This window comes from Camelus dromedarius, chromosome 19 (genome assembly GCF_036321535.1).
Source record: "Camelus dromedarius isolate mCamDro1 chromosome 19, mCamDro1.pat, whole genome shotgun sequence".
Taxonomy (NCBI): domain Eukaryota; kingdom Metazoa; phylum Chordata; class Mammalia; order Artiodactyla; family Camelidae; genus Camelus; species Camelus dromedarius.
In genome coordinates, this window is record NC_087454.1 from 36,943,106 (window position 1) to 36,959,137 (window position 16,032).

The window sequence follows — 16,032 nt, forward strand, 5'->3', positions numbered from 1 at the left end:
TGTGGTTACCAGGGAAAGGGGGTGGGAAGGGCTAAATTTGGGAGTTTTAGAGATTTACAAATGTTAGTCACTATATAAAAAAATAGATAAAAAACCAGATTTCTTCTGTAGAGCACAGGGAACTATATTCAATATCTTGTTAACAACCTTTAATGAAAAAGAATATATGTATGTATGTGCATGACTGGGACGTGATGCTGTGCACCAGAGATTGACACAGTGTAACTGACTATACTTCAGTTTAAAAAAAATTGGAAAGGAAATGACCTTTCCTCAGCCTCCCTTCCTTTCCAGTCTTACAGGTCAATCCCCCACGGCCAGCAGGGCGCTTCCCAAGCTCCTCCACCCTGATGTGCTGTGAAAGGAACCACATCTGTGGTTGAGCTGGGCCCCTCTACTTTGCACTCCATTTTTTTCAAAAGAAGGTAACCCGTATGTGAGAATGAGTAGTTTTAAATTTTAAGACAAAAAAGTCCATTGCAGGATTCGGCTTCCTTAATGCTGAAGAACCGTTTACTTCATTAGACAAGGAGCCTTTAGACCCAGGTGGCTCTAATGGCTTGGGGGCCTGGGAAAGCAAACCAAAATGAAATTCTGTAAATGCCTCCAGGTGACCAATGACAGTCACAAGATACTGAATATAGCTCCCTGTGTTATACACGATGAAATTGCTGTTTATCTATTTTATATATATTAGTATCTGCAAATATCAAACTCCCAATTTATCCCTTCCCACCCTCTTCCCCCCTAGTCACCATGAGTTTGTTTTCTATGTCTGTCTGTTTCTGTTTTGTAAATAAGTTCATTTGTCTTTTTTTTTTTTTTTTTTTTTTTTTTTTTAGATTCCACATATGAGTGATATCACATGGTATTTTTCTTTCTTTCTGGCTTACTTCACTTAGAATGACGATCTCTAGGTCCATCCATGTTGCTGCAAATGGCATTGTTCTATTATTTTTTATGGCTGAGTAGTATTCCCTTGTATAAATGCACTACAGCTTCTTTATCCAGTCATCTGTCGATGGACATTTATGTTGTTTCCATGTCTTGGCTATTGTAAATAGTTCTGCTGTGAACATTGGGGTGCATGTATCTTTTTGAATTAAGATTCCTCTGGATATATGCCCAGGAGTGGGGTTGCTGGATCACATGGTAAGTCTATTTTTAGTCTTTTGAGGAACCTCCACACTGTTTTCCATAATGGCTGCACCAAACTACAATCCCTAGCTCTTTAGTGGGGTGGGGGAGGAGGGTTCAAGCAGGCTGAGCTGAAGTCATTCCCTTCCTTCTAATTATATTTGAGGCCGTTTTTATATTTAAGAAAATTCTATCATTCGATTTTTAAATGTACGCAGGCCAGAATAACACAACTACATTAACAAAACCAGGCACCTGTCACACATCCCCTGGTTTCAGCTCATGTTTCTTTAGTGATTTATTAACTTTTCCCCCTGAACATAAGAGGGCCAGGACCCTGTATAGCCTTACGATCACCAACAGTAGCTTGGCCCAAAATATGGGGGGTGGCTAGAGCTCAGTGGTAGAGCACGCACTTAGCATGCACGAGGTCCTGGGTTCAACCCCCAGTACCGCCTTAAAAAAAAAAACAAAAAACTAATAAACAGACCTAATGACCTTCCCCCCAAAATAAAATGTTTGTAGAATGACTGATTAATGTTATTTTTATTATTTATTTGTTATATATTATATCCTTGTTTCATGTCCCCCAAACTTAGCCTGTCAGTTACTTAAAAGATACTGTACATATAACCTTTATTTAGAACCAACAAACAGAAAGTTCACTTTAAATAATCAGGTATTCCACATGTTCCAGTGAATATGTTTTATTAAATGCATACTAGTATCTTTCTATAGTATGTGAGTATACATAATAAATTAAAATGTATATATTTATTAAATATAGATATAATACCAGAACATGATTATTTCAGATGAGAAATCAAAATAAACCCATTTTTAAGTCTCTTTTGGTCACTCCAAATTGATATTGCTCATAAAAAAATACACTGATTTTTCCCGGGGGTGGGGGCAGGGTGGGGGGGATTAATTCGATCGCAATGTAGTTAGGGGACATGTTTTATTTCATAGCTTTCTGCAAGCAAAATTGCTCTGATACAAAAATGAGTTCAATGATATGGGTGCTACTGTCCACTCAAGCAAAAGAAAACCTCACATTTATATGAATGCACTTTATCACGATATTCTTACAGGGTAACAGGTCTAATGTCCAGGACGTCTCTGGCCTCATGTCAAGCAACGGCACAGAAACGCGGCAAGAGTCTTGGAATCGCCTGGCATTGGCAGGTGCTTAAAGGAACTTCCTGTGAGTTCTGTGTCTGTCAGTCAGGTAGGACGGTAAGAACTGTGGTGGGTGTGTTTGTCTTTTTGCCCCACACCTCCCATCTTTCAGTTTACACTTAAGTCATCTCGGAATATATATACATATACATATATCCCTGTGGGTGTCTTTGGGCTTTTCAGAGTTTCCAGAAAAGCAAGAACGTGTCATGAGGTATCCTTAACGTCAGGCACTCGGCTGGAGTGCTGTCGGAGAGGAGGTGGACTTACCTGCAGGTGCGGTGACTGATCCTAGCGTGTGCGCCACGCGTTCCAGTGCAGAAATGACAGTGCATGTTGTGAATGCGCTCCCCCTTCGCCCGGGATGCGGCTTTCTCCCCAGAACATCGGACCAAAAATTATACAGATAAAATAAAAAGACCAATACACAAATAAGGCCATCCGCAGAATTTTAAACTCACCTCTTGGCAATATTTCACAATAATTTCTACAGCATATTGTACATCTGTCACACTTTTAAATATTAAACGCTCAAGGAAGGGGCTGCGGTGGAACCAACTGCACTATCTCTTGGAGGACTTGTCCAGTTTGCCGGCAGCTGGTTTCCTCTGGGGCGTGGGGATTCTGGAAGGCTTGCCCGTGGACGGCCGGGAGCTTGCCCGGGGTGTGGGCCTGTGTGTCGGCGGGGTGGCCTCCACGTCTGAGCACACGGACTGGATTTCTGAAATGTCGAAGTCTGATGCGTCACTGCCTCGGCGGCTGCTGGTCCGGCTGCCGGCCCGGCTGCCAGCCCGGCTGCCGGCTTTGCTTCCTGGGCGGCTGGGGGTCCTCCTGGGATCTGAGGAGAGAGGGCAGAAAAGGGGGGGGGTCACCCTTGAGACCGGGGTCCACCTGCAGTGGACTCTGGAAGCCCGGTGCCACGCTGAATCTCAGCAATTCTGCAGGACTCACAGGAGGCACTCAGGACATCCTCATGGGTTCAAGGAGGCAATAAGGAGCCTCTGCTTAAGTAGACAAAACACACCAACAGCCAGATTTGCAAACAGGGAAGCACGTCTGGGGCTACCCCACTTAGAACGGAACTTTGCTGGCCACACGGATGGATCGTGTAGACTGCTTTCCAGGCTGCCCCTCTGGCCTTCTGAGGCCGTCTACACTCTGTCTACGGAGTGTGTATCTCCGTGCATAAATACACTTTTACAGTTTTTTAAAAACAATTTCCAAAGCTGAGCATGTGTGACCCAGGGAAGTGTGCAGAGCCCGAGGATAAGCAATTCAAAACACAAAGGGATTTCAGAGCGAGGACCTGGAACTCTGAAGAAGCTTCTTGCCTGCTGCCCTCAGAACCCTGGGGGGGACAGTTCCCCTCTCTGTGAAGAACTCTCAGAACCACTGGGGTCCGGGCCAGTGTGGCCGGGTCTTCCAGCCACCTGAGATAGAGCGCAGTGCAATTTCCAAGCAGACAGAAGAGGTCAGACCTTCCAGCCTGAAGGGCTGGGTCCTGCTGGAGTCTTCCTTCTGTTCTGCAGTCACTCTGTCATCACTCTTGTCATCTTTCTTTGGGACTTTCCAAAAGGGATTTCGAGGGGAGGGTGTGGCTCAGTGGTAGAGTGTGTACTTGGCATGCATGAGGTCCTGGGTTCAATCCCCAGTACTTCCATTAAAAATAAACAAAGCAAATAAATAAACTTAATCCCTCCTCCTCCAAAAAAAACCCCCCAAAAAACCCAAAAGGGATTTTTCGAGTCACTGATGCCAATGACTCACGTATCCCTGACTGCGGATGGAGGACCGGGACTACTGATCATTTCAGAGGAACACAGTGGCCTCGATCGGCGACAGCTCCCCCAAGGAGGAAATGGGACCGGAATTTTCAGACCGCACCACACAGCCATTAAGGAAGGAAGACCCCCACACTCACCAGCAAACTGGGTCCGCACTCGGGCAGCTGCCGTGGTGATCAGGCCGCTGTCCTCCCCGGAGTGGAAACCCTTCCCTGATAAATATCCAGGAAGTCGAAGCTTGCTTCCTTGGATGGGTGTTCCCTGCATTGAATCAGAGAAACGACATCTCAGGGTACTGTTCCCGGCCCATGATTCTCCACCGACAGCCCTGCACAGACGGGTGGAGGCCTCCGGCAGACACGCGGGAGGTGGAGGGGAGAAGCCTTGCAGGCAAACGAGGCATGGGGTTCCCGCTTGCTTTTTTCTCTCCACTAATTGCTCGCTCTCTCCCTGAATTCAAAGGGGACCTTCTAAAGGGAATGAATTCAGGCTGAAGAGAAAACACAAAAATGGAGATCCTCCCCAGGAAAACAAAACAGACAAACTGTGAGTACGTTAGTATCTTTCAGATTGCCGGTGGCTATTACACAGAGTTAAGAGCGTACAGCCAGAAAGATGGTGGTGACCGCACGGTACAGAGAGAAACACTGTACTCAGAAACACTGTGCTGGGCTGCCCTGCTGCCTGCAGTGCTTTTCGAGCTAGACAGACGCGAACAAGCAGAGACAGGAGTGTTGCCTAGAGAGTCATCGTTTAAACAAACATAACTAACTGCCCCCCCCCCCAAAGTGGCATTTTATAACTTGGTAGGATGTCCCTTCGTCTCTTGAATCTGTCACCTTCTGGGGTCTTTATACACTAGATACCTAGGCAACATTTAGGGGTGAGTTTTAAAAAAATTCTTACGGGACTTTGTAGAGAAATGTCTAAAATCACATCTGTGAAGTTTCATTCTAAGGCTAAAATCACTGTACTTTTTCTAGATCACTATTAACATTTGGAAAATTCTCCCAAAGTTAAAAAAAATAAACAGATCCCCTGAGAAGTAAAAGGGTGTCACATTCCTCAAAGAACTCGCAGTCAGAGTTTAGAGGAAATAAATCTATACAAATTATATATGCATTTAAAAAAATATTTTTTCCTTAATCGTTTTAAATGGTTAATAAAATATATGTAGACCTTTTGTACACATCAGAGTTGCAATTAATGATAACATTAACAATGTTCATAATTTGTTTCTGTATTTTACACATACATTTAAGTATGGAATTTATATAGAACTTGTATCCGTCTAAGTTTTCAAGATACTCTCACACTTCTAACCACAAGTAGTCCTCACACTTACCTAGTCGCTTTTTCACAAACGTGAAAAGTGAGGGCCCGTGATGGTGAGTAATTTGCCCGAGATCTGAACGCTCTGACCCAGTGGAATCCTTAACTCAGAATCTCAACCATGCAGGAGGGAGTGAGGACCCTCAGTATGAAATACATCACAGGAGGGGGCAGAGTCCGTAATCCAAAAGGACCAAAATCATTCTCTTCAGCTGCCTTGATTGCCCTGATTTTTATTGTCACTATAAAATTATACTCTTGTTTTGTCTTACGAGGCTATTAGAAATGAAACCTAGTAGCCAAAATAATACGCTTAGACTTTCATTTGGGGGAGTTTCCACTTGTTAAAAATGTGAACTAACAGAGCAGTGGAGTAGATATTTAAAACAATGTGTCACCCAAGGTTCCGTCAGCCGTTTCTCAGTTTTGGCTACAACAGGTCCACAATAAGTGACGGACACCTCAGAGGTAACGTGACGCTAACACCGCCCACTTGAAGGGGTGGGGACGGGGTGGGAAAGAGTTGAAGAATGGGTTTCTGCCCCCAATTCTACCACCATCAGCAACAGTTCCATCACACCAGTCTGAGAGATGAGGGCCACGGCATTTTTCTCTGCTGACCTCTCATGACTGGGGTGAAGATTCAAGGATGTAAGAGTTCTGAAAAGCATAAAAGGCTTTCTAAAGGTCCTATATTACTTTGGTAAAGGGGCCTTGGCTTTAATGTAAAACACCTCCTTGGTTTAAAACTGTGAACTCATCTACAAAATAGAAACAGACTCACAGACACAGTAAATAATCGTATGGTTACCGGGAAGGGATAAATTTGGGAGTCTGAGATTTACAAATGTTAGCCACTAGATACAAAAGAAACTTTTTTTAAAAAAATCTACTTCTGTATAGCACAGGGAACTATGTTCAAAATCTTGTAATAACCTTTAATAAAAAAATGAATACATATGTATATGCATGGCTGGGACACTGTACTGTACACCAGAAATCTACACATTATAATTGACTATACTTAAATGAAAAAAATCTTATTTAGGGATCCCCTCCCACCCCCAAGCACAGTGATTCTAATCAAATATGTGATTATTTGGTGCCTTTGTCTGTCATTTGACAGACATTTCTTTAAAAGAATGTATGGTTGACTTTCAATTGAATGTGAATAATATGATATATGACTTAATCCTGGCAAATCTTATATCACCTAAGTATCTTATCTCCACAGATAAGCCATTAAAAAAAAACCGAGCACACTGAATGATAATCATGACTGAATGATAAAGATACAGGTACCTTTTGAAAATGACAGATAACTTTCTGCGTCCCTCAGCCCCCCGGCCCCTGCACTGATAACTTAAAGATTATGTCTCGTTTCTGGGGCAGAAATAAATGAACCAGACATTCAGAAGGACCTTGGCCTTAGTGAACACTCAATACACATTCTTTTCATTTAAGCGACTGTCTTGCAAATGACACGGCCTCCCTCTCTCCCCTCAAGGGGGTTATGTAACATTTCTTGCCCAAATTGTATCTAGAAGCCAAAGCACACCATCACCTTTCAAAGAAACATTGCTTAGGTCTGGGTATAATCTCCTGTACTGCACTCTCCCAGGACAGAGAAGCAAAATTAAGTATGAGGAAGAGGAAAAACAGAAAACAAACAAAAAACAAAGGAGGTACAGGGCCTGCGGGTGTGTCTACGTTAAGCTGACACCAAAGAGCCATAACCTGTTTTCTCTGTTCACCCCTGCCTCTGTCTTCCTGGAAACGCTGGGTCAAGACTTATTTTGGAGACGTCTGTAAAAAGCCCCAGTACCATCAGAAGTACATTTATTAAGAGGCAGTGTTAGTAGGTGATTGCTTCGATTAAAGGAGGCGGTTAGACTGCAAGCTGGAGCCTTACGATACCTCTGCAGACGACACGGTAAAGTCTGAGCACTCGGCTGGCTTACAGGGAGGTGACCCTTTGCTGTTGGTCAACCACGGTTTACCGTAATTGCGTGTTAAAGGATGGAGAATCTGTATGGAACAACGGCAAATCAAACAAACGTGAAGGAGAGCAGGTGACAACCAAGGCAGCAGAGAGAGACATTCATGGCCAAGAGTCACATTTCGTGGGAAGAATAATAATGCAAAAAAAAAAAAAAAATCAATGGAAAGGTTTGAGGGCAAATTGTATATATGTCAAAATACAAAAATAAAAAATAAATTGAAAAAAATGAAGCTTTAAAAAGAAAAACCAATCTGAAAAGTAACCAAAGCCCCTAAGGAGACAATCTCCAGGTGGGTCTCTCTCTAGATTGTAAATCCTTCCTTTGCCACATTGTGAGGAGGAGTGCATTTGGAGAAAGCGGGTACCCCAGCTTGAGGATGCTGGGGCCTTCGGGGGCGGCAGGGAGGGCACGCCTACCTTGGGTGTGCTGGTGGCAGGGACCTGCGGGGAGGCCGCCTGGCCGGCCTGGCTGGACACCGACGTCGATCGGCTGGGTGAGGCTCCCCGTGACGAGGGCCGCGATCTCCGGCCGCGGGGGCGGAAGGCCGCCATGCCCTGAGTGGTTCCATCCGCCAGGATGAACTTCTCCCGCAGCTCCACGTTGGTCCTGCCTTTGGCTGCATGGCGTCACCCACGACAAGGCACCCGGACGAGAGAGAGAGAGAGAAGGGGGAAAGACAGGCGCTCAGCCGCGGGCGGGGGGACCCCCCCACCACCCGGCCGCACAGACCACGGGGCGGGTTCCAAGGACACCCTCTCTGCCATGCCAACTCCCTCAGCGGAACAAAAAAAAATCAAATGCATTCCTGGACAATGCATTCCTTTTGGCGACAAGTCAGTCGGGGAGGGAAAAAAAAAAATAAAGTAGTGTTTATTCTAACACTAGACGCCAGCAAGGATAACCACTATTAAAGAGTCAGCGAGCGTGGCGATGAGGAAGAAGCTCATGCTCAGATACTGTTAATCCACCCGCCGCGGATGCCTGCTAGGTTTCGCCACCCTGTCCCCACCCCGAGGGGACAAGCCAGTAAAGCTGGGGCTGTGTCTTTTGCATGTCCTACTGAGGTGCGGGGAAGGCCAGTATTTTACCGATGGGGTTAATTACCATACAATTACACAGAACCAGAGATGGTTTGTTAATCAGAAGGACCACACGAAAACGTTCAGGTTTGTCACTTATATGGGCGCAGCTGTAATTTTTTTTTTTTTTTCTTTTTGGATGCCTTAAAAATTCTGGTCTTACAACATGCAATCACAAACACCAGACCCAAGGATCCGTGAGGGGATCGGTGATGCAACGCGCAGACCGACACACGTGCACGCGGAGGACTTGCCCCCGGGACGCGGCGTGCAGCGTGCGAGCGCGGGTTCGTCACCGCACCACCCCTGCACTGGCCACGCTCACTGCAGGGCTGTCAAATTTCCGGACACTGAAATTTGGAAGCACCAGCTCAGTTGGATGTGAGTTAAGCCATACGCGATGGATGAAGCGTGTTATTGTGAAACAAACGATTAAAAGCGAGGATGTAAACAGAGGGGAAGAGAAGAGGTCAGAGGGGAGAGGCCAAGAGAGGGGTCGCCAACCTAGAGTAGGCTGAGTGGTAGTAATTGAAGAGTTTGATTCCGAACGTAACATTTTACTCCCATGATGATGAACTAGAAAAAATGACAGGATACCAGTCACATTCAAGAATACTGTTAGCAAGAGCAGAAACAAAGTCAGCAGCTGACTACGCGAAGGTCACTCAGCCCGGGCCTTAGCACACAGCTCAGAAGAAGAGTCGCATGAGGGGAAAGCAGCGCTCAAAGGTCCGACTCGCGGAGAGAAAGGTACTTGGGAGACTTGGCCACGGCCCCGCTAACGTCCCTGAGCAGCCCCGGGGAACACGGCGCGCGCTCACTTGCTTGTTTCACAAATCGGACTGCACTATCTTAGCTGCATCGTTTTCAAAATGTAAAACAAAAGGGAGCCTTTTTCTTTTTGCTCCTTTTGTGGGTGTATGCGTGACTTGGCAGAGAGCAGGGGTGTGTAACCACCCAGGGTGGGTGGCCCTGCCAAGGAGGCTGGCTGGCGGGCTGCCTGGAACTCACTCCAGTATACTTGAGAGCTATGATGTTCCACATGCATTTAAAATAATTTTTTGTTTTATTTTTATTTTGGGGGGGGGAATTAGATTTATTTATTTTTTAATGGAGGCACTGGGGATTGAACCTAGGACGTGTGCATGCTAAGCACATGCTTTACCACTGAGCTACACCCTCCCACCTTATACGTGCATATTTTTAATGCTCTAAGTTGTGACTTCAAAATAAGAGTCAAGTTATCACTTTATTATTACTTTTTAAAAAATTTTAAACACTGCTCTCCTCACCTCCCCTTAATTTCATAAAAACGTTCACTTTTACACTTTTCATTATACGGTCTCTTCAATCCCTGTCACTCAACTTTCTTTCCTTTTAACTTTGCTATTTAATGACAGATGAACTTTCCCTGGTTGGTACAACTGCCCCTTTTGAAAACTGCAAGGGCGGGGGCCATCTCATCAAGAAAAAAATCTGTTCTAGTGTTTCCTGCCTACCAGTCCATTTTTCCAGGATTTTACCAACGAGAGGAACGTGGTTTACACGACTGCCACAAGTTCTCTGGGAACTTCAGACTGACAGACCCATGTGAAATGTCCCTCATTGTAAGGACCAAAACTAGACCCAATGTGTTTTTGACGCTGAGAAAATAATACAAAACATCCATTTTCACAGAGGTATTATCTTGACACAAGTATCTTCTTACCCCTGCAAGGATCGTTTTTCACTAAGAACTCATCCAGGGCCATCCATCCACCTCCGACCCGAACCATCACGGTACTTCGCAGGATTCGGACAAGTCGCAGTTGCTGGGAGTCTCCAAACTGTGAAGATGAAGACAGAAGACCCTCTAATTGTCAAGGGTAATTCTCAACTCAAGTGGGAGGTGCGATCTGCATAGGCACCCCACTCTAACTTCTTGCTTAGTTCACAGCGATTAGTAAAATCTCAGAAGAGAGGGGTTTGTGATGATCTGCGTTAGATTGGCTGCATGCTGATTTAGCCCAGAGTTTGAAAAAAAGACGAGGGTTACCACGTGTAATCCCTGAAGCTCTCCTCTAAAAATGAGCTCCTTTCTCCTGACAGAAATGACATTCGTAAGGCAGTAACCAAAAAAAAAGTTTCTAGAAATAACACAGCCTTGAAAAGCAGCACTGGCCCCCTTGCCCAGGGCTTCTAAGGAATGAGATGATGCTACAGGAAATGTAACGAAGTCTGATTCTTCTTCATTAAAACTTCCTCTTACACCTAAAACTGCCACTGAAATCCATGGGAGAGATCTTCAGAAACTCATTCTGGTTTCTCTGAGCACTTCTGACTTAACGTAGTAAATGAACATGACTAACAGAGACTTCACAGTTAAATAAAACTCCTGCATCACTAATGATCTGGGGGACTAATCTGTTAAAGGCTGGATTAGTGTGCTGTTTTAGTTACTGTAAGATTAGAACGGTAGCTGACACATAATTATACATCTAGAGCTTTCAAGTCTAAAAGGCTTTCTCCTAAGCTGTGCGTCCCAAAACTGCCGACACTGAGCAGCACGCCTTTTTCTTATCCTCTCAGTGGATCGCCCATCACCCGAACCCGCTACAGGTTCTGCAAGTCTTGAATGAATGTCTTGCCTGCATGTGGCTTCTGATCGTAAACGTTATTTATTACGAAAGCCCATGAGAAATGATCTTTATACTTTCAAATCATTTCTAATAAGCTCGAGTCCCACTTATAAAAACCACCATGCTGAATTTCCTGGTTGCCAACCCAGTGGATACCAGAGCAGAGAGAGAGTCAATCAGACATAAATAGCTTCTTTTTAAGGCAGGTAAGATACAGTGGTGACTATCTGTCTGGTCTCACGATGGAGAAATAGAAAACTAAGTAAAACCAATCTGCTACTTTTCCATAAAGTTGAATGCTGAGTTTCAGGAAGAAACAAAGAACAAAGCCAACCATCCCAGACCCTGAAACTCAGAAGGACCTGGAAAGCATGTAAAATGCACAGTGGGTCTGCGTGTGTTTACGTCAAACCCTTTCATACTGCTCCCTCTGAGACAGTCTTTTAAGCCTTCAGACTTAAAGCTTTCCTATATCTGAATCTGCTCTTGAAATGTACACTGAAATTTAAGAATCAAAATACAGATTTATTTTGTTAGAAAAAAAATCTGGTGCTGCTAATAAGCAAAGGGAAAGGAGGGGGGTTAAAGAAAATTACCCTTAAGGAACCAGATAATTAGACGATACACTTTGGGTCCAAGATTATGTTCAAAAAAGTTTTAGGGAAATAAGTTATCTTCTACACATATTTCAAGTATCATAAAAGCGAAGGTTCAGTTTTATTTTGAGAAGGCATTCTCTAGACAACGAACACTGTCTTTAGAATCTTCCTAATTTTCTCAGCTAAATCCTGAGACAAAAAACAACAACAAAACCCTACGGCTGTTCTTTGTGCTTTCAGTGAATTAAACCTTTTGAGGTATTTCATCCTTTCCATAAACGAAAGATGCTGTCCCAACTACTAACTCAGAAAATAACACGACTGGAAAGGTAACTTAATGGAAACTAACAGAAGTTTTTCAAAATGTCTACTCAAAATAACTGAAAAATTTTATTTGAAAAACCTAAGTTGTTTGCAGTCAATGAGGATAATAGATGATTTGAAACTTGAGATGGAAGATGGCTTAAAAACTGAGTGGGGGCGTAATATCCAACATGATATGGTCGGGTGCTATGAACAGCATGGTTCTTTTGAAAAGCGTGGAGTTAAAAAAACCAAAAAACAAAAACTCTTCTTTAAACATGGTGGTTTCTCTTGTCTTCAGTTCTAGAATTCTGATCGTGAGGCAGTGCCCCTGCGCAGTTGGTACTGGCTCAAATGGGAGGTCAAAACGGCAGAAAGTTGTGACTGAAATTTCACAGATGTTACAAGAGGTGATGTGGAGCTGGAGCTGACATCACTGAAAACCTCCAGTGTTGAACTTTCTGCTCAGGATGCTAAGCCCTACATCCCCAATGGGCAGCAGCTGCTTTGGGGAGAACGTATTACTAAAGCCGAGTGTCATGGAGATGTCCCATGGCTATGTCCTCCCACGTCACTCTGCCGGATGCTCCCTGTCTCTCCCTACCTGACCCCACACTGTACATCCTCGATGGTTAAACACCAGCGAGGCTGCCAAGAGACGTGTGGACAATCAAATCTGCATTGCAAGGAGTACTCGTCTGAGATCTACATGAATCGTATTATTAAAAATAGGAACTGAAAATGGCATTTGTCACACTGTACCAAGCTACAGTTCATTTGTAGCCAAGCTACAATTCATTATCTGGTTTGCTTAAAGGTAATCTCCTCATTTGAGACACAAGGCAGAGAGGAATCCAGGATCAAGGACCCTTAGAGCGTTTACAGAAACACCACGCCAACCAACAAGGTAGTAGCTGGGGGAACAGCACGGGGAAGATTGGCCAGGGCAAGCTTTGATGACCATGAATTAAAGTTAAAAAAAAAAAATCATTGGGAACTTGAGAATACATTCCACTGGTTTATACCTGATTTCCCAGGAAGAACTGATAAAAAAAAAAATGAAAAATGGAAGAAAGACACAATTAGTTCAACAGGAAACTTTCTATATGATTCTAGAACACACACACGCTCACAGTTTGGGCTTCTGGATAAGAATATCCAGTTTAGAGATGTGCAGAGTACCCATTTTTCCCAACTTCAAACCAAATAATCAGAAAACTTGCTACCCAGATTTTCTGGAAAGTCTTTGGGTTTCAAATTTAAGTTAAAAATTCAACTAGGCAGATGAACATTGTCCCATGGGGAAATATAAAAGGAAAATGAATAATGTTTCATTTGTAAGTAACATACTGTATGAAGGAAACTCAGCACATTTCCTATCTACCTACTACAAACGAGATGTTCCAAAAAAGAAAAAAGATAGAGAAAGAGGGACAAAGTCACAAGGGTCTTCAAGTAATTGTTTTGAAGGTAACAATGGGCTATGGAGATTGAAATTTTTAAATATTTCTGCAAAAGTGGAAAACACTGCCTTTTTTCACATTTATAGAAATGAGTCAACATTTTAACTTCATTTCCTGGCTTGGAAGAGCTTTGTTACTGAAAATATAAGAACTTACCTCTAATTGCAGTAAAATATATTAAAGTAATAGGAAGGACCCTGAATATACAAGATGTGTCTTCCTGTGAATACTTTTCTCCTTAAAAGTAACGTATGTGTCAGAGAGATGTTCTGACGTACAAAACGCAAGCTATCTTTGTATCACTTAAAATGACAAAAGTTGGAATTTCATAGATCATTAAATTTTGATAGAAGGTAAAAATAAAGAATTAGCGTTCCTGGGAAACAATGCAGCTCGAACTGCGTACAAATCTCAATTTTTATCCTGTGAAGGAACTGCACGGCTGTTTTGAAAACTTACCCTGTATTTGTTGTCTCCGATCTGTTCCACCTGGAATCGTTTCGCACACTTGCACTTAGCCACCTGCCTCGTCACCTGCCAGACACAAACGGTGGTATTCCCTTTAACATGACTTCGTGGGAGCCTGAAAACCTCGACATAGCAACTCAATAGGGACACCAAACAACTGCACGAATGGGGCGCGATGTTTGGGCAGGACACGCTGTCACCGTTGAAACGTGGTAGAAAGGGAATTGGTACCTCGTCTTCAATTTTGTCGGCATCCGTGATGGGTTTGTAGGCATCCTTATTCGGGTGAAGGGCGGCTACAAACTCGTAGTAGTCGATGTACCCATCGCCATCGCGGTCAAAGATGTCTGCGACCGCACTCATCTCCAGACGGCTGGTCGGGAACTCTGACATTTTCCAAACGACAGGAAGCAGTGTCACTGAAGTGTCACTGACATGTACAATTATAAGATATTCAAAGAATAACGGTAATAATTTGCTATAGGCACACATCGTCGGGGGATCCCCCACATCTATTTAATGAAGACGTCCATCACCTTATACAGTTCTCTTTCACTCTCTTTTGTGAGTGCAGATATTTAAATTCTAATCTCTCAGCAAAGTTCAGTTATACAAGACAGTGCTGTCAACCACAGTCGCCATGTTATATGTTAGATCCTCGGACCTTATTCATCTTAGAGCTAAAAATCTGCACCTTTTTACCAGACTCTCCCTCATTTCCCCACCTTCCAGCCCCTGGCAACCATTTTTCTACTTTCTGTGAGTTTGGCTTCTTGTTGACATTCCACGTACAAGTGATAACTAACATATTCTCTCAGCAAAGGTCATCCCAGAGCCCCACTGAAAGGTAAGATCTACTTACAATAAAATTTGAAAAGAGATTTTAAGTTTAGAAAAAGAGAAAGTAGCATTAACTTGTTACTTCTAACCCAAGACATTCTTGATTGTACATTTCAATCCTAGTGTGGTCAGTTATGTTACTAGGATGATCAAATAAATTAAAGTCCTTAAAAACTGAAACCCTGATTTACATCATACAAATACAACCACACTATCTATATATATGTGGCCTCAATTTATCTTGAATTACTATGAATTAGGGTGAATCTTATGAAACTGCTCTTTTTCTAGGCAAAGAACTATTTAATGTTAGCAAATTTCATGCGGGTCAACTACCACTTTATTCAGGGACTAGTTGTATGGAATTGACTTTAAGAATGGCTTCCAGTAACATCTGCCAGAGAAATCACAGACACGGCGAAACTGTTACACAAGATGACGACACAACCTTAAGAATTTTTCTAGCATTTTCATTTCCTACTGGTGACAATGCTAGATCAGAATGTGAACTAGAATGAAGACGAAAGAGTCTGACTTGCATTTACTGATTCTCCATTTTATGTCAGGCAACACCACCTAAGAGTTAAGCGTTATTAGCCTCATGCCACCACAGGAGGACACAGCTCCAGAGGAGAGGAGTTGATCTGTGGTTACACAATTAGTAAGCGTGCCTGACTCCAAAGCCGTGAATTTTAACCAAGGACCCCCCCCCACCGCCCCTGCTTTTTTTTTTGGAGGGTAGCGACTTCATCGCCAAGTTTAAAGAGGATGCTGCATTGGTAACACAAGTTTACTGGCTCCACAGTTTTAAACTGGGCTCGTTTTCCTTACAGATTACATCAGTCACGGCCACCTCTCTCGGGACTTACTTGAGGAAAGAATTCCGTCAATAAATTCTTGTCGGGTTATTTTCCCATCCTGATCTTTGTCGATCCTCCTGAAAAAGTCCATCACTCGGGACTTCTTGTGATTCATCCATCGCATGTACTTTTTGCGCCAGATATCAAAGTCAAAGTTTGCAAATTCCCTCAGCTGCAAAGGAAAAAAGGCATTTTGGCCGAGTTAGCGTGATGCGCAGATTACATCTCGTACAACGCGAGTAAAGTTAGGTTTAATGATCCTCCAGATAACATATGCACCATTCCTTCAACGAGACGTATGATCTTGCAGAGGGGACCTGAAGGTTTTTTTCCTGTAAAGTATTACTTTGTTACTCTCTCTGTT

At 43.5% G+C, this 16,032-nt stretch overlaps 1 protein-coding gene across 6 annotated transcripts in view; it reads right to left on the reverse strand.

The window, feature by feature from the left end:
- Positions 1-2,079: 2,079 nt before the first annotated feature.
- DST (dystonin) overlaps positions 2,080-16,032 on the reverse strand; it is a gene marked incomplete in the record, with an annotated part of 422,913 nt that continues 408,960 nt past the window's right edge. For 2 of the 6 annotated variants that reach the window (XM_064476599.1, XM_064476600.1), the window contains 10 exon segments: positions 2,080-3,157; positions 4,241-4,364; positions 7,353-7,463; positions 7,855-8,054; positions 9,022-9,093; positions 10,226-10,343; positions 13,063-13,080; positions 13,960-14,034; positions 14,200-14,354; positions 15,678-15,840. In XM_064476599.1, coding sequence (XP_064332669.1) covers positions 2,883-3,157; positions 4,241-4,364; positions 7,353-7,463; positions 7,855-8,054; positions 9,022-9,093; positions 10,226-10,343; positions 13,063-13,080; positions 13,960-14,034; positions 14,200-14,354; positions 15,678-15,840 — 1,311 coding nt within the window. 6 annotated transcript variants of the gene reach the window in all.